The sequence below is a fragment of the Leptopilina boulardi genome, unplaced genomic scaffold (genome assembly GCF_019393585.1).
Source record: "Leptopilina boulardi isolate dan_hultmark-lab unplaced genomic scaffold, ZJU_Lbou_2.1 LbouV2_38, whole genome shotgun sequence".
NCBI lineage: Eukaryota > Metazoa > Arthropoda > Insecta > Hymenoptera > Figitidae > Leptopilina > Leptopilina boulardi.
This window is the reverse complement of record NW_026137951.1, coordinates 3,500,769-3,525,770: the sequence shown is the minus strand read 5'-3', so window position 1 is coordinate 3,525,770 and position 25,002 is coordinate 3,500,769. Positions and strand designations below refer to the sequence as shown.

Below are 25,002 nucleotides of genomic sequence, written 5' to 3'. Positions count from 1 at the left end.
AAAAAGGTGTTTTAATTTACATTTGAGAACAGGAAATAAACTAGTCATTTCGTTCTTTCAAAGAAAGGCTCAGTTTCCAGTTTTTAAAATTGACAGCTTCACAAATCTAGCACAAAACCGGTCTTTATTTTCGGTATTTCATTTTGTCACAATATTCAAAGTGTTTTATTTTATCTGATGTAATATAGCTCAAACTTTTATTGTATTTTTAAAACCAATATTTTGACTAATGTATAAATATATATTTTTAAAAATATCAAAGTCCATTAAAAATGTACTAGTTTTTTATTTATTTTTTTTTTATATATAAGTTGAAAGAAAGTGCGTATATTGAGTGGAATCTATGAATATAATTAAATAAAAATTTCATAAAACATTCATGAAACAAGATAGTTTCGGGGACAGTAGAAAAAGTCGGTCCTTGAGACTATATTTTTCATTTTTTGAACACCTTGGTTTTTAATGAGCAATAAGTGTTAAAAAGTTGCAGTTAATTTTAATTAATATTTTATATATTTAATTACATGTTAATGGAATAATAAACATAATTTAATTTCACGAAATAAAATTATTAGAATTACGAAATTATTTTTTCATAAAATTTCAGAATTTAACTAAAAAAAAAAAAAAGATTTTTTTTAATAATCAATTTTTTATTTCTTTGTTATAGAATGCGTGAGTACGTTGAAGAAAATGAAAAAAATGATCCCTTGATTCATGCACCCGATAAGAAGAACAATCCTTGGGCCGAAAAGGGCAAGTGCATAATCATGTAAAATTTTTAAAGGACGAAGAAGATGAATTTCTCTACCTATGGCCAGAGTCACACAGAAAAATCTCGTTGATCTTCCGGTGTCATGACATATAACATCGTAGATTGACAATTAAGAAAAAGAAGAAAAAAAACTCCCAGAGGAAATATTTCTCCTCTAGTTCGACGACCAAGTGCCAAAGAACGTAAACCAAAGAATATATCGAAAAGAGAAGAAAATAACTATTACGACGTCGGAACTGTGTGGCTTCGACCTTTTTCGATTTTGTACTTCCACCTTCTCATTACCATTAAATCAAATCTTTAAGTCACTTTACATAATCTACCTAAAAAAAAAGAGAAAAAAAAATTGGTAGTTTATGCGGATATGCTGCAAACAGTACCATCAATTTTTTGTTTCATTTTCCAAAAAAAAAAAATCATTTCACGAAAAAAAAAACAAACGATTTAACAACTTTTTATAATAATTATTGTGGTGTGCCACAAAATTTCTCATTAAATGAAAAATGTGAATATATGAAGATTCTTGCCGTCTTTTCGAGAAAAAAAATTCCTTTTTAAAATAAGGAAGCAATTTGAGGGTAAAAACAATTTTTGCCAGACCAAACTCTATATAATCACTCCTTAGTTACGTTTCAAAGAAATAACTCGTGAGAAATACTTTTTTTCCAAATGGAAACTTTTACAATCTTTGTACAGAGATATAAAAAATCCGCCTTATATAATATATTATAATATAATTTGGCGTTAATTTTTTTCTTCTTCAAAAGGGTTTATATGAAAATAAAAAGATTTAAATTAAAAAATTGTGATAACTGTTTTTTTGATTAAAAGCATTCTTATATTTTGAAACGTGCAAAAATTTAGAAAAAAAGTAATAGGTACTGTTTTCTGCAACAAAAAAAAAATTTGTTCATTATTTGAAATCGCCACACCATTTACCTGTCTACTTATTTACTTATTAAAAGAAGAAAATTGTACTTAATAGTTAGCAAATAATTTAATGTAATTATTAAAAAAAAAAGAAGACATTTATTGTAATTTTTGGGGATAAATGAGACTGCCCAAGCGAATAATATAATCATTTTTTCCCATTAATTTATTGCTAAAGCGATAATGCTTGAAACTGATTTTCGATATTCAGATATACATGTACGTCATAATCAATATAAGTTGTTTATTCTATGTAATATCAAACGATTTCTTACGAAAATACAAACGTCATAATATTAAAATTATCAAGTGTTGTATTTTTAAAGTAGTATGTTTTTATTTAATTTTTGGTTGTTTCCTTTTTTGTAAATTCTGACCATTGAGTGGGATAGACGATTATAATAATTAATTAATTCTTTACTGATGCCGGATTTATATTTATATCACATTTCAAAAATTATTTTTTGTTTATTAAAAAATAAAAAAAAGATTTAGTAAAAATTCATTTTTATCAAGAATAATAGCATAATTTAATTGTTTATCTGAGATATTAAAATTTTGATTTATTTTAATTATTTTTGTGTTCTATTTTCATTGATTGCAATTAGGTAACGTTTGTTATGAAAGAAAAAGGAATAAAAGTTTAGAAATTTTATTATAAAATAAACCAAAGAATATTGTTGGAGGAAAAAAAAATGCATATTTAAGTGAATGCATTTATTTTAATTGAAGTATAAAACATAATGTTTATAATTTGTATATATTCAAAAGGGGTGTGAAATTAATTTTACCAATAATTCTATTATGCAATTTATTATAGCGAACACGGCGTACTCATGTAATAAATGAGCAAATTAAAAAATTTTTTTTTCTACCAAATTGCAAAACTATGAAGTAAATCTAAAATCAAAAATGCATAATATTGGAGTAAAATTGGCCTAATTCTTCGGAATTTTTTTAAATTGGAATTAAAATTCGAAATTTGAGTTCTTTTATTCTAGTAAAAAAAAAATGGGGACTAAAAAATGGTGAAATTTTACGATAAGAAATATTTTATAATTAGAATGATTGATATCAGAGTAGAAAAAAAGGTACCAATTTCACGTTTTAATTTTCGATTAGTATTCAATGTCTTTAAATATAATATGAATGCGGAAGCCGGTGTCAATCTTGTAAAATACAATAGTCAATCTTAAATACCATTCCCCTTTTTTCTTTCCATTATCTTATATTTCCGCAGCTTTATCCCTCTTTTTTTATTATTATATTGTAATTTCTGGTTCAAAATTCTTATAGCCACACGTATAGTTCAAAATTATATGTATACAGTAATTCTCGCGGCTGTGATCACTATATATATATTATATATATATATATATGAATTCTAACCGAGGTTTCTTTCAGCCAGGATTGGCGTTTCACTCTCGCGTTCCCATTTAACTCCATCGGGATTGGACATGTGCTCGCGAACACGACGAACGGGCATCGTCGTTGTGCATAGCAGTGTCGCCACTATAGTTAAAATGAAAGGCGCTTAATTGTTGTCTATAATATTGCCGCGGTAAACGTACTAAATTTAAGAATGATAGTTTCAGTATTTCCTGAACAGCTGTCAGTGCTAGACAATACTGAGAATATCATACACGCGACCGAGATCATGAGGCGAATGATCCTCAATTATTAAAACGCGAAGTTTTCTCACCTCCGTTATTATTATTTAATCCGGGGTTTTTTTTTCTATTTTAATTTTCTTTTCTAATTTTGAATTTATAATAGTGTAGTGTGCGAGTTTTGTTCCTTTTTTTTCTATCATCGGGAACGCTCTTTGGATTTACGAAAATGGTATGTATTATTTTATACATAAAAAGATAACATAAAATAATTTTTTCTTTTTAAATAGCGTTACAGTGAAAAATATCGAATTGATACCAAAAGTTTCAAATTGATATAAAAATTTCAATATGTACATGAATTTACTTTTAAATTTCATATGGTTCAAATTTATAATAGAAATATTGAAAAAGCTTTTATTAAGAAATAAAGAAAAATCAAAATAGAAAATGTTGAAGAAAAAGCTAAATTTGAAATTTTATTTGGGAGATATAAAATTTTTATTTAAATCAAATATTTACTTAGCTCCGTAACAAATGTGCACCCAGAGAAATATTTGATTGGCGTTTATTTGAGACAAAATTCATTTGAAGCAAATAAAAGTATATTTGTCTCAGAGCTTTAATTAAATTAAAGTTCTTATCATCTTTTACCATTTTATTGCATTGTTACTTTAATTTTTGAAAATATTCGAAACCCGATCATTTACTAATTCAGTCAATATTCCGAACTCTGTTCGTTTAAACTTTGAATTAGTTATTTTGAGAAAAAAAAAATTATTTCAAAGAGATGGGGAAGGATGAAATTTTTTTTTTACAAACGTGAAGTAGATATTTTGAACTTTAAAATTATTTACCTATTTCATCCTTGATTTCTTTCATCTTTTAATTTAATCCTTGGTCCATAGTCCAAATTTCTTCAAAAAAATAAATAAAGTGTTAAAAATTGTTTTCATTGCACCTAGAAAATATATACTATTAAAAAACATAAAATTTCTAATAATAATAAAAAATTCAATTCCTTTGTTTATGAAAAAAAATTGCATGAGTTTAAAATTGTATAGTAAGGGATAAATGTAATATTTTGAACTTTAAAATATTTACCTGTTTTATCCTTGATTTTTTTTATCCTTCGGTCCATAGTTCAAATTTCTGCAGAAAAATAAATAAAATATTAAAAATTGTTTTCACTGAACGTTGAAAATATATACTTAATAATGTACTTTTTTTTATTATTTTTCAATACGAGTTAAAAATATTTTAAAGTTTATATAAAAAATGCAATTGTTTTTTTCGTTATAACTTTTTACTTATTTTGAGCCTAATAGAAAGATTGTTTTATAATTATGGTGGACCATTTAGTAGAGAGATTAGCGACAAGAGACTTTTAGTCGAAAAAACAATTTTGGAGCAAGGACATTATGTAAAAAAGCGCACCTTTCGCTATAACCCGAGAAAACACGAAGTACGATCTCGGCGAGATCTCGTACCTTCTTTGAGAGTTTGATGATATTTCACTTATGGAAAGTAGTTCGCAAGAGAAACAAGTAGAAAAAAAAAATTCAAAATCAAGGAAATCTAGTCACTAATCTTGAATTTATATATGTCTCTGAATTCATCTCTTATATACAGTTATAAAAAAAAAGAAATATATATACGAAAAAAAATTGAATCTTTTTAAAAGAAATAAATAATTTTTATAAAAATTATAATTTCCATACAAACTATAATTTCTCACAAGCTATAATTTTTATAAAAATATAATTTTGTTAAAAAAAAATATTATTTTTGAAAGAAAATTAACTTTCGTTTGAAATCAACTTTAATATTTTGTTATTTAATAAAAAGTATTTTTGAACATTTGCAATAGTTCTTCGCGCGACCCTTTCGAGTGTTTCATCGCATCGCGCAGTAGTCATAGGAGATAATAGTCAGACAAACGTATAATATGTTCGGCGTGTTATGATGGCCTCATTTTCTCGAATTCAACTAACGTTTGCGAAAAAATTAAGCAATTCAAAAGACTATTCACCTTGCTTACAATATAGAAACACTTTGACATATTAAACAGCTTTCTTATTATAAAAGTTTCAAGTAGCTTCGCAATTATTATAAATACTCATCTTTAACCTAAACTGGAATATTGCAGCAAAATTTATTTTATTATTATTTATATATATATTTATTTTATTACTACTAGTATTTTTATTATTATTATTAATAATAATAATAATATTATTTTATTATTATTATTATTACTAGTATTTTTTAAAATTATTATTAGCAATTATTATTAAATATTAAATAAATAAACTTACCTAGATATTTACTGTAGAAAATATAATTTTTTTCCCCTCTAAATTATATGTATGAAGTAATTTATAAATTAGAACTAGTTAAGTATTCTCCATATATTAATTACTTTACAGCATTTGAATTGTCTATCGATGATCTTGGATTTGCATGATTACATATTCGACCCGTATTTGTAAATTGCCGCAGGTATAGAATCCATGTACATTTTTTTTTATTTATCTCTTTTTTTTCAACTTAAGTCTGTCCTCTCACTTTCATCGTTCAATAACCTCGTGTGTAATTTCGATAAAAAAAGGCGTTGTCTCGCAGACCAAACATGCTTTTTTTTTTCTCTGAAACAATATTAATTATATAAATAAATTTTCTATTATTTTGCTTTTATAAATGACATCCTTTATATATCCCGATTTTATCTTTATTAAAACAAAATTAGAGTTAAAAATATTAATAAATATTATTTTAATCTCTATTTTAATAAATATTTTCATATTTACTTCAATAACATTACAATCTGACTTTAGAAATATGTAATTTTTTTTTAAATTTAAAAATGAGTTCGTGCGACATCTTTATAATGACTATATTTAGAAAGTTGATTACACTTTTTGTTTTGGAAAGTATAATACAATTTTTACATTAAAAAAAAAAAAATCAGAAATTGTTGACCTTGGTCAGCTTCCTTATTTAATATAAATGCTAATTTAAGCCTTTCTATTCGATTTGCTTCAATGTTTATACACGAAAAAAGAAAAATTTCAAGAAAGTGATGAAGTTTATTACGAAGATGAGTATAATATTTATTGAAATAAAATTTCTGCAATGAAATGCTGATTTTAATGTATCTACTGTAAATACAAATATCTAAATCTATAAAAAAAAAGATTATAAAAACTAAAAATATCTATTTTTACCCTTTTTTTATGGGATAGTTAAAACTTTTGTGCAATTTACATTTTATTTTCTACACTCTCTCTGGAGAGTAGAAAATTACTTTCTCGTACAAAGTTTCAAAGTAAATGGAATTCCAAATGACAAGAAATTATTATTGAATATATAAATAATGTCAAGTTTTGAAAAAAATATATAAAAATTCTTAACATTCTATTAAAATGAATAATTTGAAAAAAAAATCAAATAATCGGTTACTTGACAATTATGAAATAAATATTTGTATTTCGTTATTTGAAACAAACATCATTTAATTAACTTAAATAATTATTTTTAAATAATTAATTAATTAATATTTATTTGATAATACTCAAGTAACCGATTATTTGAATCAAATAAATTTTTTTTTTCAGTGTATAATTTTTTTTTTTAAACTTCTTGGGAAAATATGTCATTTTTCTAATAAGATTTTTTCTTTTTTCCCATCATCTAATGGAAAAAATAGCAACTAATTAAAAAATTACAATTGTGTTTCATTCTTACAAAAGATATAGAGTTAAGGACGAAGTTGTTACACCGGAACGCGTTGAGCGCCGGAAGTGGAGAAAACGGAGAACGTGCGTCGCTTAAAAAGTTTATTCACGTCGAATTCGATTAGTCTTCGCAGATTCGAGTTAACGAATTATTGAGTCTAATTGAGTTTTTTTCGTTTTTTTTTTACTCTTTGATTCGATTTTAGGTTAGCGTATATACATATATATATATTGATCAGTTACCAATCATGAGACTTATGTAAGTCAAAGTGACCGCGTCGCCACTGAAAAGGAAAGACACCTGAGGTCTGTTTCATAAAACTGCTATAACTGACAAGTATCAAGTGGATTCGTTGCATTCGGACAATATTTATAGACACAATTATTTCCGCTATTACATATATATTATTATAAACGAGGTTTATTTTCTTTTATAAGTTGATGACAAGTTACGTGTTTCATCTAATATAAATTAATAGATTTTCATTTTAATGACTTTTAATTCAAATCAATGTCAAGTGTCCACAATATAAAGTTTTGTGTCCTTTTATCATTTCAAATAAGAGAAAGTAAAATAGATTTTTTTATTATGCAATCATTAAAAATGCTGTAAATTTATTTATTTTATAATAATGTAATAATAATTTGATAATAAATAATTTTATATGTGGAACAGCAAAGTTCATAAACCAGACAAAATTTTTTCCATATATTATAGAGAAAGAGAGAGAGAGAAAGTAAAAGATCTTTTCAGAAAACTTGTTTACATTTCGATTTTGAACTAGTTTTCTGGAATTATAAAAACTAGAACATAAAACTTGAATTTTTTTTTTACAAAACATTTTTCGTTAACTACTCTCTAAATTTGAATTAGTGAGAATTAGTTTACTAATTTTTATAGTAAAATATTACTATTTGATTCAGTAATAATTTTTTTTTTTTTACTAAACTTTTAGTGAAAAATGACTAAAAATTATTAGAAATTTTTTACAAAGAAGTATAGTTAACGAATTCCCATTAATTTAAATTTAGAGAATATACAATTGAATTTATTTTTATTTTCTTTGGAAAATATTTGCAATTAAAAAAAAATTACTCTTTAAATCTGAATTAGTAAAAATTTTAACTAATTTGTATTAATTATTTACTGACTTTTTGCTTTTGAATTTATATTTTTATTTACTTTGGAAAAGATTTAAACATTTTTTTTCTCTAAATCTGAATTAGTAAAAATTGTAACTAATTTGAAATTTTACTAATTCGATGATATAAAATTATTTTTACCATTAATTAGCTAAATTTTACTAATTCAGAAGCTAATTAAATTTACATTTTTATTTACTTTGAAAAGAATTTGAATTTTTTTTCTCTAAATCTGAATTAGTAAAAATATTAACTAATTCGAATTACTGATTCACTTTTTTCTTTTAAATTACATAGTAAAATTTAACTAATTTAAATAGTAAAAAAATTTTGTTTACTATTTTTTTAATCGAATTAGTAAAATTTATCTAATTCAAAAGCAAAAAATAAGTTACTAATTCAATTTTACAGAGTACATAAAATTTTAATTTCTTAATTTTACACTTCCAATAAATTTACCCACATATACAGTGGGTAAAAAAAATTCAGTTTCAAAAAGACTAAAACATATATATTTGATTTTATAAACAACTTTACCAATTTATTATTACATCGTAAAAATGAAAATCGTGTTTGAATGTCTATATACAAAGTTGTTCGAAATATATATAAATTATACAAAAGACAAAGAATATAACAAGTCCGGTTGAATTCATTTTATATTCGATAATAATCTACAAATTATATATATGAATATTCTTAAATCTTTTTATAATATTTGTATATGTGAATATGTGTACCTATATATACAAAATCGAAATAAAATCAGGTAGAAGTGAATTACAAGGTTCGTTTTTGTGAAGGTCGGATATATCGTTATCTGCTTTTTATATTTATCTTATATACATATATATATATATATATATACAAGATGGAAGGACAATAAGATCAAAAAAAAAGTTGGACCCTACGAAAGATATATTGAAGTCAAAGAACGACGATGAAAGCAAGTTCGTTTTCAATGTCAGAGAGTGGCAGTATCATGTCCGCGTGTCCAATCGCGGGCGCGGGTTACGCGGTCAGTTCGTTTTACACCGTTTATTAGAAAGTGACCTCCTATCGTGTAGATTCGATGATGAGATATTTTCAAGACGAACACTAATTTTTATATTATATTATTAAAAAATTTCATTCAGAAAATTTATATATTTTTATAATCGAAAAATTTTTGTATTATAAATTAATTATTCCATTATATATTATGAATTTTATGATTGTAATTAATTTTATTATAGTTCATTCAAATATTATAATTTTACACGGAGAAAAATAAGTTAATTATAATTTTTTGTTATGGTACACTTAAAAAAAAATTTATATGATTCAAATTGCTTAAATGATTATTATCAAATAAATATTTATTTGTATTAAATAATTATATTATTTGAGATGGTATTTGTTTTAAATACAAATATATTTTGTTTTCATCTGATTATGTTTTATAAAAAATTAATTTTTAAAAGCAAAATTTTGAATTGAAAACTTCAAAAATTATATTTTTAGTATCATTTTTAGAAATTTGATATTTTTCCAGTGCTTTCCCTATGATTTCCCTGATCCTTGGCAGCCCTGAAATACAGAAATTATTGGTTCAAATACAGTTTATTTAATTCAATTATTTGGTTTCAAAAATTATCTGATCCAATGAAATACTTATTTGATAGTTAAGTAACCGATTATTATTTGAATTAAATAATGTTTTTTTCAGTGTACTAAAATATTAGCTAAGATAACTAATGATATTATTTGAATAATTGACCTACATTTGTAAAAAAACATTTCCTAGAGAAAAGTTAACACTTATTAAAAAAAAAAAAATTATATCCGCGTAAAAAATAAGAAATGTTTTAATGAGCGAATATTAGAAGACACATGTATGTTTATATGATGAACAATGCGCATTTTAAAGTAAAAAAAGAAAAAAAATTATATACAAGGTGTGTTAATGAGAGTAATTACGTAGTGGTAGATGCAATGCGTTATACATAAATGAAATTATAGGTTAACAGATTACGAGGATGCGTAACTTTCTAGAAAATTATTTTGATTTCTAATAAGACATCTTTTCCTTCTTTTGGTCATTATAATAAAATATTAGTTTCATTTTTTTTCTCAAACTAGATTAACAGTCCTGTGTCAGAAAAAAAAACTAATTTTTCGAGAAATGTAAATCGAGGTCTACCGTACGGGACTTTATAAATGAAAGAAAAATGAAAGGAAAGAAAGTCGATATAGGACTAGGAAGAAATTTAAGATTAATAACATACTTTACATTATAAAAATACTGAAAAAATTATTTAAATCACCTACTATATTTAAATCAATAATTTATGTATTTGAAGCAAGTAAAATTTGACTCAAAACTTATTTTAAGAAAATATTTATTTGACGATAGTAGGTTATGTTTTTGTTATTTTTTGAATTTTACATTTTTACTAATTTAGAAATGCGAAAAAAAATGTATTAGTCATACTCACATTGAGTTAAAAACAAAATAGACGATCTCATTGTAAGAGAGAAGGGCAATGCACTTATGATTGGTAACAATGAGTGTCAGATACTGATACTGACACATTAGTCGTGGGCGAATTGCGTCTTTTTTGTTAAAGAAAAACAAATGGAAAGGTATTGTGTTACGCGAAACAAGAATCACTTCTTATATTATGTTTGAATCGCGACAACAATCTACAACAGTGGCGTAGGAAACAGAGGGACAGAAGAGGAAGGGAGATAATTTACTATTTTTTAACTCCAAAAATTTTTTTCTCCCATTATTGTATTTTCTAGACTCTTTAAATTGAAAAAAAAACAATTCCAGAACACAAAAGAAAGTTTATGGCTATAAATTTTTTTTTATAGCTATTTGTTTGCATATAAGAAACAATATATTTTATGTTAAATCTAAGGGATAGAATGTCTTGTGAAAAGAAAGACATTGAAAAGTGATTTGTGCGAAGTAGAAAGAGACTTACATGAATTGTGCCGGCATGTATAATTCACTGTTCTCACAGAGGTGGAGGTGCTGCACGTTTCTTCGTCACTCGACCTTGAAGTTTACAGACAGTCGGACTATTTGTCATCTTGGTGTTGCTTTTAACTTTTAAAAGGGGGAGAGTGAAGTGAAGATTATCCTTTTTCTTCTTATTATTCCTCTTCTTTTAAATATATTTTACCTGAAAAAAAACAAAAATTTGATACTCCACGAGTAAAAGGGTAAACAAAATTTTAGGTTAAGTTTGTGATTTTTAAAGTGAAAATACAAAACTTAAAACATAGTCACATAACGATGTAATTTTTTTACATTATCTAATATCACTGTTAGTTTTTATAAAATAACTACTTAATTTATTATTTAATCTTTTTTTTCAGTTTACATCGCAGTGAAATTTTCATACTGAGAATCTGTCACTTTTATTTCCATTTAGGTGACTTTTCTTCTAAATCGAGAAATCATAGTAAAAACTGTTGAATTATAATTTTCTTGAGGAAACACGTTTTTGTAACTCGTCTACGCATATATATATATATCTAGATTTTAATTTTATGTTTTCTTATAAATCAAGTTAATGACGTCATTATTGGATAGAGAAAAATAAATTATTCAAGAAAAAAGATAATTTTTTACCAATGAAATGTTATAAGAAAATTTTGAGAAATTTTCCATTAGTGAAGCGAAAAGGAAAATTAAATGTAGTTTTCCAAGATCGATTCGCACGCCAACACTTTTCTTTTTTTTTGCTTTTTATTCACTGTTCTAGTTTGTAATCATTGAAGTGTTAAGAATCACATCGGTTATTATTATATGTACTATATAGCACACCCCTTGATCCTTGAGCCAACAACCCTTTCCCTCATCTTGGTATAATAACAGAAACAAATCTATAGACAACAATCTACTTCTCGCGCTACAGAAATACTTGCTCTCTTGTATAAAAATTGCGCAAGGGAATTTTATGAATATAAGTATACTATGAGTAACCGAGCGACCATAAAAAGAGGCAAAGTTAAAGAAAAGAAAAAAAAAGTGAAGGTAGGAGAGACAAGAGAGTCATTACACTGCAAAAGTTCGAACTCCTTTTTTTTTGCAAAGGAATAATCTTTTTTTAAGAAGACATTGTTTCTCACACGCGAATAATCCGGTTTTCGCAATATATATATATATATATATATATATATATATAGCAGCGTATATAATTCACCAATGAAAAAATTACTGTCATAATTGTTACAAAAGTGAAAATGAACCTTCTTAATAACTATTTTAATATTGAATATTGCAATTTTTTTAATTTTTAGATAATACACTCGGAGAAATTATTTCTCTTAGAGCCAATTTTTTTTTTTTTTAAATGAATTTTGGTTTAAATAAAAAATTTTATTTGCTCTAAATAGAAATTTATTTTTATTAAATTAAATTTTTGATTTGAAACAAATAAAAAGTTATTAGATAAATATATTTTTATTTAATTGAAATAAATTTTATTTACCTCAAATAAAATATTTATCTGGTTGAAGGAAAATTTTTATATAAAATTGGAAAATAAATTTATTTTGTTGAAATAATATCGGTTACTTGATTATTATTAAATAATATATTTGTATTAAATAATTATTATTTGAGTCAATTAAATGGTATTTATTTCAAATACAGAAATTATTCGTTCAGATACAATTTATTTAATAAAAATAAAAATTATTTGATTCAATTAAAATTTCTTTAATTAAAATAAAAATTATTTAGTTCAAATAAAATTTATTTAATTCAAATAAAAATGATTTGATTAAAATAATTTAAACAAAATTAATTTAGTTCAAATAAAATTTACTTAATTCAAATAAAAATTGTTTGGGTCAAATAAAATGTATTTTAATTTTTAAAAAAATTATTATGGTTGAAATAACCGATTATTTGAATCAAATAAATTTTTTTTCAGTTCAGTAGGAAAAAATAGTTTTCATGTTATAGATAGAATTATAAAAGATTGCAAAAATGCGTAAAGCAATATACAATATGACAAATAAAATGTTTGATTTATGCAGTAAAATTCTGTTCAAAGGCGAAACAAATGAATTATACTGCAAGAGCGAAATTAATAATAAAAAAAGTGTAGGTTTCTCGGGCATTAATGTAAATCTGAAAATGAGTGCACACTTGGAGGATAATAACTAATAAGAGGACCACGCCTTTATACAATGTTATATATATATATATAAATATATGTGTATATATGTATAAACGCTTTTATGTTCAACTCGAAAGTACCGTAAACTGCGACTCGTTTCCCACTACTTATATTCGAGCTTAGCTTTCCTTTTGACGATCGCTCTGCTTCTTACTTTCGACTGAGAGTATCTTTTTTTTTTAATTTATTTATTTATTTGTACATAGTCGGAAATCGAAACAAATATAGAATTAATCCTCCCGAAGGATCAACAGTTTTTACAATTAAAAATAGCTTGTAAAACTTTACATGAGCAAAAAAGTGATAAATTAGCAGAAATTATTTAATGGCCAGCAAAAAAAAGTTAAACATCAGGAATAGAAACAAACTCTCATTTTACTACAAAAACATGTTTTAAAATAATTATTTCTATTCTAAGAGTTTACTTTCAATTGTAAAAAAATGTATATACCTTAATTCTCTGTGCACGTTTTCTCTCTTACACAAAATTAGTCTAATTATAAATGAGATTACCAACTTCTTTATTATATGTTTCAAGTTCATTTATTCCTTTTTTTTTTTTTTTTCTTTAACGGAACAAAATTATAAGGTAAATATTTATATAATTTTTTCAATTTGCGGCTGATAAATAGCATTTTTAATATTAATGTCTAGACTTTAACTATAGGAATTTGTAAAAAATACAAGTAAAAATAATTTTTTTTTTTATTTAAGAAAAATTGAAACTTAAACCCGGATGGATAGTATTAGTCGGTCAAGCATCCGTCTTTAGATGACTTTCTAACGATAATCCTATATCACTACAAAATCTGCTGCTGCTTTATATTGATACATAAATATAATATAATATGTTAGAAAGGAATTTGTCTGACATTACATGAATAAATATTATATATATGTAAAAGTAATAGCCATATCATTTATTCATTAAGAAGAAAGTTATCAACTTTTTCCAAAATTTTATATGTCTATAATTTTTTTTTTATTTTCTTAAAAAAAATTTACGGATTTTTTTTTTTATATTTATGAACTCTCTAAAAAAAAATTAATTTCCATATTTAAAGCAAAACAATATATCCGGTAAAATTAAATAAGCCTTGTTTTTAATTAAACAATGTATTCGTGTAATTTACCAATTTGCATCTATGTTGTTTTAATGAACTTTAATTAATGTTGAACACATTTTCACAGATTATATATATGTAAATGATTATAGAGAAGTGAATCTGAGAGTGAAATTTGTTACGGATGGTCACTCAAAAAAAAAAAAAAATTCTCGTTGAGGCTGCATAATTAAAAATTATAGCAAAATTTCTTTTTTACAATTTTCTTTTTGTCCTATTCCATAGGGAATTTTTTTCCGCGTATTAAAATTATTTCATATCGTTAATTATCTATATTAATAAATGAAATTTAAAAAAAAATTTAAATTTTAAAATTAAAAATCCTAATATGATAATTGTGTCATCTTATAAGAGTAATCGCTTTCAAAAGTCACATGAACTGCATTTCTGTGACATCATTATAAACTTCTTTACATAATATCCACATAAGTGAACACGAATATCGTGACTTTTTATCATCACGTGACCCATTGCCAGTTACAAATCGATTACATCACATTTTGTCTTACACGAAAATTACGTAAAGAGTGCAATGTAACTACCAAAACTGTCATGTGCATTTTTATTGGTAAAACGAAATATCAACCTAACTTAAAAAGAACCCTTTTATCTTAAATGGAGATAAATGATGGGAAAATTAATGTGTCGATGACATTTCTCAATTTGCATGCAACACATCGTTCCTCACATATAAAATATCCTCCGGAGTAGATCAACGTGCACCCACGTTGTACGAATGCAGAATACGAGTCTATAGAATGTATATATGTCTAGAGAGCGGTTTCTGAGATTTCTAAAGTATTCTCAATTACAAATTTAATTTTCTCACTTTGGAAATGAATATTATCTTAAGACTCAATAAAAAAATTGAAAAATAAAAAAAAAAAAATTAAAAAATTAATAATTAAAAAATCTTAATTTAAAAAATTGCCTTCCACTTTTTTTTTTTAATCAGAATAAACAGATCGTTCTCTATTATTAATTATAATTAACAAGTGAATTCAATCTTAATGTCTTATTACAAATATTTTTCAAGTCAGTAGTCATGCAATAACCATATTGCAAAATTGACGAAACTTTTTATACGCAGTCAATTCAAAGATAATACAGTACCATTTTTAGATATTTTTCCAGTACATTTTATTCCCTGATTTTCCTGACCCTTGGCAACCCTGAAATACAGAAATTATTGGTTCAAATACAGTTTATTTAATTCAATTATTTCAAAAATTATCTGTTTCAAGTAAATATTTATTTGGTAATGTTAAGTAACCGATTATTTAAATCAAATAAATTTTTTATTAGTGTAAATAAAAATTTTATTTGCCTAAAATAAAATTTATTTTCAACAAATAAAAATTTAACTTATAAAATAAATTTTTTGCTTTAAACAAATTTTTGTTGGTTTAAATAAATTTTATTTACGCTAAATATAATTTAATTAAAACAAAAATAAAGTTATTAGGCTCTATATTTTTTATTTAATTAAAATAAATTTTGTCTCAAATGCAAGTAAAAAATTTCTTTGAGTGTATATATAAGAAATATCAATTCTTTAGCATCGATGTAAATCAACATTTGAAAAACAATATTTTTAAAGTAAATCTACCCGAAACACTTTCATTTTCTTTAAGAGGCCAAAATCGTGTCGACCAGTAGTGTAATTGAACTTCTTATTAGCAATAACTTTATTTATATAATAGAAAGTATTCACTTTTACAGATAAGATTTGAATTGCAATTCTACTTCTTCCTCAATGGGAATAACTTTGTTAGAAAGTCTTCCTCTTCATTAACAGGAAATGATTTAAATTACACTTGAAATTCCTCTCATCTCGAACGAGAGATTCTTCAATAAAATATAACAGAAGAAAAAATAATATTTCAATTTTAATTAAATAAATTATTTTCCTTTTTTTTACAATCTTTACTTGTATACATTTATTTTTTTTTTTTTGATAAAACCAAATTTTCTAAAAACATGAAACCTTTCGTAATATACCGGAAGGTAAAAGAGTGCAGTCATGTGCAAATTAACTATGCGAAAAGGTAGTGGATCGTGAAAAAATTACATACCTGAATTCTAGTGAAAAAAAAGAAAGAATAAATTAAAGATTTTTACGTCATGTATATATAGGTCGAATTAGCGAGCTGCAGAATTCTGATTGATTTTTATCTTTAAAATATATCCCGATAATACAATGATGCTAACTTATCTGTATATCTTGTATACATAATCTTATAACATGCCGGTTATGAACTAAGAATTGCAAAACGAATTGTTTATACTATTCAACATTTTTTATTCTGGTGTACATAGAGAAACATGTGTGATGGCATTTTAAAGAAGAGTCTGTTTATATTTTATAATTCTCTAAAGATAAGAAATTATTATGTAACTTTTATATATATTATTTTATACTCTGCGAAGTCTATTTAATTTATCACCATTTTTTAGATTATAGATATAACAACGTTCATTTACCTATACATAATTTATTGTAACAATAAATAAAGATCTAAAATCTATATTTACTATTGAGTAACTTGAATACCTAATCAATATTTAAACTGTCGAAATTGAAGAAGCATTATTTTTTTTAATTAAATTTTTCGTTTATTCAGAGTCAATATTTTCATTATGATTTCCTTCCGCTTATCGTATTTTAATTATTATAAATCACGTTTCAAAAATATTAAAATAAATGCATTTTAAATAAATTTGCTTTTCATTATAATTATAAATAGTGAAAGTATTGAATTTTTAAGTTGAGATTACATATTAACAAATAATAATTAACTCCCTAAATCTGAATTAGTAATTTTTTTTTGTTTTGTACACAATATTCATTGTATAAAAGAACTTACTTTCCATTTGCAAGCAAAAAAGAATTTTTGAAAAAAAATACCTACACTGTCAATTTTTAGGTTAGTTTAATTGACAGAAATAGCTAAATATGTTAAAATATTTAATCAGCTGTGCACGAAAATAATATTTATGATACAAATTTGTACTTTCTATAAAAAATGCAACTTCAAAATGTGTATACATATAATGGGTATGTATACTCACAAAGTGCTGGAAATGATGATAATTGTTGAACATCACCAACAGTAAAATGATCTTAATAATTTCAAATTTTAACACTTTAATAACTTTTTTCAATTTAAACAAATGCACTTGATACCTACTTACAAACATTTATAAAACTATTTGACAAAACGGAAGAAATTTCTCTAATTTCTTCTTCGTTTTCTTCTTTTTCACTACTGACCTCTTGCGGGTTAAGCAGAGACTATTTAAATTTAACACTGCGCAATGTTTAGTATTACCAATTATGAACACTAGGAGCGCTACCATCGGGTCACGTGACTATATTTGGAACTATTTTGAATTTTTGAAAAAACTTATTAAAAGAGCGAAAGTTTATACTAATTTTAATTATAATTAAATCTATATATACATCATTATTTTACTTATTCCCTAGTAAAAATTAATTAATTAATCTACCTAATTAATTAGAAACTTTTTATCAATATAAAACTAGCACTAGATATAAAGTAAAATTTCTTTACCATAAGGTCCCTTTTCTCGTGTCACATATATATTTCTCTTGTGAGCAGAAGAGAAAAAAAACGTAAACATCAGGTAGGTAGAATATATATAAAAGAAAGAAGACTTCTTTAAAGACATTTTCTATAATGAATAAATTACAAATTGCTCTATTAAATTAATTGTGAATTCTCTCGATGTTAATAACACAAGAGAATTGGTGTTAAAAAATTGATCCTTGAGAAAGATAATAATATTCTAAGTTCTATAATTATTGCTTAGGAACGCGTATTGAAATAAATAATAATTATGTGAGAAATCTTAATTTTAATTCGTACCATTGTTTTCTCGTGCAGGAAACTATGATTTTTTTTGTTTAATCACTATGAAAGTTTTACAATAATAATTAATATATATATATATATTGGAGAGGTCAAGAGAAAAAAGAGAGTTTTAATTTTGAGTAAACAATATGATTATTATCATTTTCAGGTGACGAGAATTTCAACGATCGTTTTATTATGTCTATTCGTGTTATGGATTGGATGCACCGAAAATGCAGAAGGTATTATCTATATTTTTTTTTTGCTTTTTTATTATTTTTTTTATCTAGTTAATATTTATCTAATAAATTTATTTATTTAATTAAAATTAATTTATTATTATTATTTAATTTATTTCTATTTAATAAATTCTATTTAATTATAAAAATAATAATTTTTATAATAATTGTTTTTATTATTTTTTATTATTTGGTTAAAATAAAAAAAAAAAAAAAAATTTAGGTGCAAGAAAAAGATTCCGTCGGCCAACGACATCGAGTCCCTCACTAACAAATGATCAAGAGGTTTCAGCGAGTGTTAATAGACCAAAATTAACTCGGAATCGAGTCAGCACGAAGAACACGAAAAATGAATTGCAACCTGGAAAGCCGATAGACGATTACAAGGTGATTGCAAAAAAAAAAATAAAACAACAATTATTCTGCATACCAGAAGTAATAGAAAATTACGAGAGAAAATAATAATAAATGCTCAGCTTTAGCGGAGTAATCGATTGTAAATTATTCACTATGCAATAGTATAACTTTGTATCTAGAATTTAATTATCCTACTGCATTTATTTTATATTCTAGAATCCCATAGATTTAAGATTTTTTTTATATCAATATATATTCAAAAAATTGTCTTTCTTTTATAATTAGAAAAAAATAATTTTCTTTTTATTGAAAAAAAAAAATTATAAAAGTAATAATAATAATAAAAAAAATCTTTTCTATAGATTGTGTGTTATTACACAAATTGGTCGCAGTATCGAACAAAAACGGGAAAATTCATGCCCGAAGATATTCAACCAGATTTATGTACACATATTATTTTTGCATTTGGTTGGCTGAAGAAAAATAAATTAACTAGTTTTGAATCGAACGATGAGACAAAAGATGGAAAACTTGGACTTTATGAAAGAATAATGACATTAAAAAAAGCAAATCCTTCACTCAAAATTCTTCTCGCTATTGGTACGCATAATTTTTCAGTTTTAATAATTTATAATTTTTGGAGTGAAAAAAATTTATTTAATTTATATAAAATTTTTCTCACAGGTGGATGGTCCTTTGGTACACAAAAATTCAAGGACATGTCTGCGACACGATATGCAAGACAAACATTTATCTATAGTGCCATACCTTATTTACGAGATAGAGATTTCGATGGATTAGATATTGATTGGGAATATCCAAAAGGCGGTGACGATAAAAAAAATTATGTTCTAATGTTAAAAGGTAAAATAATTTTCAAAAAATAATAAATTTTAAATCTTAATTTAAATATCTATAAAATAATTAAAATTTTATATTAAAAATTCAATTATTTTTCAAGTATAATATAATAAAAAAAATTTAATTCTAGAACTTAGAGAAGCTTTTGAAGCTGAAGCTCAAGAAAAGAAAAAACCACGATTATTGCTAACTGCCGCTGTACCAGTTGGACCAGATAACGTTAAAGCTGGTTACGACGTTCCAGCAGTTGCCAGGTAATTGAGAAACAATATAAATAAAAGAGATAAGATGATTTTATACAGAAACAGAAATTAAAATTTTCATCTTTATTAGTGTAATAATTATCATTACACAGGGTCAACTACTTATTTTCTGATAACCTTTTTTAAGAGGGTTAAAATTCAACGCGTGCATTCTTTAAATTCTTTATCTCTTTTTTCTCTCACTTTAATATGAGTTTATTTTTTAAAAAAATGTTAAATAATAATAATTTAAATAATATTGTAAAATAATTAAAATAAATAAATAATTGTAATAAATTGTTATAAAATAATAGTAATTGATAAGTAATTAAAATAATTGAGAGGATACAATTAGAGATAAAATCAGAGAATCACCAATAAGAAAGGTCAAAATCAAACGTTAACTTGAATAATATAATAAAGTGTAATTAACGTAATTTGTTAAAGTAAACTAAATTTTATATTACAAGAAAATTAGAAATAGCACGTTGAGTTTTTTTTATACAAAAACCGGTAATGTTCTATTATATATTGAGCAATATTCAATACACAACTTGACATTTCGAATATTGCGTTGACATCAAGTTTTCTTGACGTAGTTTTCTATTTAAAAAAAAAAAAAATCTAACACTTTACATATTTATACAATTTACGTATAATTTTGGTCAATTTTGTTCGGAATTATTTCAAATTATATCTGAAAAAATAAAAATTATTTATATTTTTTTGCAGTTATCTTGATTTTATAAATTTGATGGCTTACGATTTTCATGGTAAATGGGAAAGGGAAACTGGACACAATGCTCCACTTTATTCATCATCACTTGATTCAGAATGGCAAAAACAATTAAGCGTTGATAATGCAGCATCAATGTGGGTACGATTGGGAACACCAAAGGAAAAACTTATTATTGGAATGCCCACTTATGGACGTTCTTTCACTTTATCTAATCCAAGTAACTTCAGAGTTCATTCTCCCGCGAGTGGAGGTGGTAAAGCTGGAGAATATACAAAAGAATCTGGATTTCTCGCTTATTACGAGGTCAATCAGTTGTTTTTTTATGCATACCGCTAGATACAGTAATATTTTATTTATTTTTTATCTATTTTTTTTTATTTGTTTGATTTATTAAAATATTATTTTTTTAATTACTTTTTTTAATTATTATTTTTTTAAATTCAAAAATTTTCTATTTTAGTTTCATATACTATTGAAGAAAATTTAATGGAATATTAGTTTCTATAAAAAACGGAAAAAAATATTTATCTAAAACAGCGAAAGATTTTATTTAGAATAGCAAAAATTTTTATTGTTTCAGTTAAATCTTTTACTATTCTAGTGAAACCTTTCGCTGTGCCAGGTAAATTTTTTTTAACGTTTGAAAAAAAAATTAATTTCAAATTAAAATGCCTTATTTATTGAAGAAATACCAGTGCTGAGTGTCTGACCAAAAACGACATTTTCTACTTAAAACGAATCACTGAATTATAAAAATATTGGATAAAATCTAAAATTTTATCCTCTCTTAATTTTCATTGAATTCAAGAAACATTAAATTTCTACTTTTTCTTTGTAAAATATTTTTTTCTTGACATAAAAGACCTTAAACTTATTACGAGGTCAAAGACTTCATTTACGTAACACAAAAACTGATTAAAGTGGAAATTTCGCCTTCAATTTTGTAACTTTCAAAACTTTTATACAAATATATCTTTTTTAATAATATTTCTAAAATAATATTTAATGAATTATACGGTTGTTGAAATTACTCTTATAAATTTTATTACATAAACTAATTAGTGTTCAATAGAGCTAATATTTATAATAATTGCGCTAATATTACCACATATGTTAAATGAATCTTTTTTTTTTTTGTATAACAGATTTGTGAGTTATTGCAAAATGGAGCAGCCTACATTTGGGACGAAGAGATGAAAGTACCCTACTTAGTGGATCACGATCAATGGGTAGGATTCGATGATGAAAGATCCATAAGACATAAAATGCATTGGATCAAGGACAAAGGATATGGTGGTGCTATGGTGTGGACTGTCGATATGGACGATTTTAATGGTACAGTTTGTGTTGGCAATGTGAAATATCCATTAATTGGTGCTATGAGAGAAGAGCTACGTGGTGTTTCACGAGGCGTTAATACCAAAGATGTTGATTGGAGTGCAGTTGCAACAACAATAACCGAAACAATTGTTAAAAAACCCGAACCCTATAAAATATCACTCGCTGAAGTACTTAGTAAAACGAAAAAAATTCAAAAACCCACACAATTAGTCATCAGTACACCAAGTCGTGGTAATTTTTTTTTTTTAATTCTAAATTAATGAACATAAAATTTTTTTTTTTACTAATTATTTAGAATTTTGTCTTGGAAAAGATACATTTTTAATTACATTCTTTTTTTATCAGAAAGAGAAGCTCAGACAATTTGTTATTTGACAAATTGGTCTCATAAACGACCGGGAATTGGAAAATTTTTACCTGAAGATATTGATCCCACTCTATGTACCCACATTATTTACGCCTTTGCTACACTGAAAAATCATTTACTCTCCGAAGGCAATGATAAAGATGTTGAAATGTATAAACGCTTGATTGAATTGCGTGAAAAGAATCCTGACATCAAGGTATGATTTTTTTTTTTTTAAATAAAACGAAAAAAATTATTTTTCAATTTAAAAGCTGTCATTTAATTAGACTTTCTAAATACTATTTTCAAATTATCAAGTTCAACGAACTGATATGCAAATTTTCATTGATAATTCTCTTAATTTATTGTTACGTCTCATTTAACGTCTCTTTAATTAACGAGTAATTTTTTAAACTGAGAAAACTTTCTTTTGTTATATATATATAAAGATTCTTCTGGCAATCGGCGGTTGGGCTTTCGGTTCCACTCCATTTAAGGAACTCACTGGCAATACTTTCCGCATGAATCAATTTGTCTACGAAGCTATTGAATTTCTCAGAGAATATAAATTTGACGGTCTAGACGTTGACTGGGAATATCCACGGTATAAAAAGAAATTTACTTCGAAAAACATTTAAATAAAGTATTACAAAATTTAAAATAAAAAAAAACTGTTTTAACTGAAAATAAATTTTTAAATTTCAAATTTAAATATTTCCAATAATAATTTAATTATTTCGATATTTATAGAGGTGCTGACGATCGAACAGCCTATGTTAATTTATTAAAAGAATTAAGAATGGCTTTTGAGGGAGAAGCAAAAAGTTCCGGTGAACCAAAACTTATTCTTTCTGCTGCTGTGCCTGCAAGTTTTGAAGCAATTGCCGCTGGGTAATTAAAATCTTTTTTTTTTTTTTTAATTACCAATTTTAATTTCAACTTTCTAATTGAGATTTTTGAAATTTTAATTGCAGATATGACGTTCCAGAAATATCCAAGTATTTAGACTTCATTAACGTCATGACGTATGACTTTCATGGTCAATGGGAAAGGCAAGTTGGACACAATAGTCCACTGTTTCCACTTGAAAGTGCCACAAGCTATCAAAAGAAACTAACTGTGGTAATTGTCATTATTACAATTTAATTTACGGTTTCTCCTTTTTCATAGTTTTCTGTCTTGGCTATAAAAAAATTTTTAACCGAATAATTCTGAAAAGTTTTAATTTTTTTTGTCTCTCAAAATTCCTCTGTTAGAACGTTTATTATAGAATTTATGGCAAAATTCTAAAAAAATTGTTTTTTAACACGGATGGCAGAAAACAGAAATTTTAAAAAAATCGAAAACCAGAAAACGAAACCCCTGTTATAAAAATTTTAAAACCGTTATTTCAAAATCTAATTTTAGGATTTCAGTGCCCGTGAATGGGTTAAACAAGGTGCACCAAAGGAAAAATTAATGATTGGTATGCCAACCTATGGTAGATCTTTCACTCTTGTTGATAAGGATAAATTTGACATTGGTGCTCCAGCATCAGGAGGTGGAACTGCAGGAAACTTCACTAATGAACCTGGTTTCTTGTCCTACTACGAGGTAAATTAAAAAAACAAAAACCAATTCTAATTTTCAAAATATAATTTCACTTTAAAATAATTTCGTCATTCGTTTAAAAACAGGTTTGTAGCTTTTTGAACGAGGATAACACAACTTTGGTATGGGATAGCGAACAGCAAGTACCATTTGCTTATCGAGATGATCAATGGGTTGGATTTGATGACGAAAGAAGTCTCGTAAATAAGGTAAACTTTTTTTTCGAAAATTCCTATTTTTGAATTCTATTTTTAAATCCTATTTTTAAATTCTATTTTTAAATCCAATTTTTTATTCCAAATTTTTAAATTTCAATTAAACAAAAAAGAAACATACCTGTGAATTTTTTTTTGTATTATCAGATGACATGGTTGAAAGAAGAAGGCTTCGGCGGTATCATGATCTGGTCAGTTGACATGGACGATTTCAGAGGTAGTTGTGGAACTGGTAAATATCCATTGATCAAGGCCATGAAGAAAGAACTTTCAGATTATTCCGTTAAATTGGAGTACGATGGTCCATATGAGGCAAATATAAGAAGTGGAAAATACACTACAAAAGATCGTAAGGACCTTTCACTAATTTTTTTTTTTTACTTCTTTTTTCTCCTACTCAAATAAAACATAATAATTTAAATTTTTAGCGAATGAAGTCACTTGCGATGAAGAGGACAATCATATTTCTTATCACAAGGACAAAAACGATTGTACAATGTACTATATGTGTGAGGGCGAACGAAAACATCACATGCCCTGTCCAGCAAATTTAGTTTTCAATCCCAATGAAAATGTTTGCGATTGGCCCGAAAATGTTGAAGGTTGTCTTCAACACACTCAAGCTCCTCCAGTATGATTTTTTTTTCTCAAAAATATAAAAAATAAAAGACCATAAAGAAACATTTTTTTTTTTT

General features: G+C 25.0%; 3 protein-coding genes across 5 annotated transcripts in view; 2 read left to right on the top strand and 1 right to left on the bottom strand.

The window, feature by feature from the left end:
* Nucleotides 1–2,010, top strand: part of LOC127288160 (guanine nucleotide-binding protein subunit gamma-e) — a 7,673-nt gene extending 5,663 nt beyond the window's left edge. For both annotated transcript variants that reach the window (XM_051315460.1, XM_051315461.1), the window contains exon 3: nt 671–2,010. In XM_051315460.1, coding sequence (XP_051171417.1) covers nt 671–776 — 106 coding nt within the window. In that variant the 3' untranslated portion in view covers nt 777–2,010. The remainder of the gene's footprint in view (nt 1–670) is intronic.
* LOC127288157 (uncharacterized) overlaps nt 1–18,258 on the bottom strand; it is a 27,975-nt gene extending 9,717 nt beyond the window's left edge. Inside the window, exons 1-7 of one of the 2 annotated variants that reach the window (XM_051315453.1) lie at nt 17,575–18,258; nt 15,616–15,674; nt 11,168–11,368; nt 5,634–5,963; nt 4,420–4,467; nt 4,173–4,232; nt 3,095–3,217 (exon numbers count right to left, since the gene is read on the bottom strand). In XM_051315453.1, coding sequence (XP_051171410.1) covers nt 3,095–3,151 — 57 coding nt within the window. In that variant the 5' untranslated portion in view covers nt 3,152–3,217; nt 4,173–4,232; nt 4,420–4,467; ... (2 more) ...; nt 15,616–15,674; nt 17,575–18,258. The remainder of the gene's footprint in view (nt 1–3,094; nt 3,218–4,172; nt 4,233–4,419; nt 4,468–5,633; nt 5,964–11,167; nt 11,369–15,615; nt 15,675–17,574) is intronic. The other variant, XM_051315454.1, reaches the window with a different exon arrangement.
* LOC127288156 (probable chitinase 10) lies at nt 3,281–25,002 on the top strand. Its single transcript, XM_051315452.1, has 16 exons — nt 3,281–3,547; nt 18,547–18,619; nt 18,840–19,003; nt 19,336–19,573; nt 19,658–19,837; nt 19,965–20,088; nt 20,809–21,118; nt 21,961–22,387; nt 22,502–22,719; nt 22,952–23,106; nt 23,253–23,393; nt 23,477–23,624; nt 23,910–24,095; nt 24,179–24,301; nt 24,455–24,656; nt 24,736–25,002. The coding sequence occupies exons 1-16, from the start codon at nt 3,545–3,547 to the stop codon at nt 24,942–24,944; spliced, it is 2,901 nt and encodes a 966-aa protein (XP_051171409.1). The 5' UTR covers nt 3,281–3,544; the 3' UTR covers nt 24,945–25,002.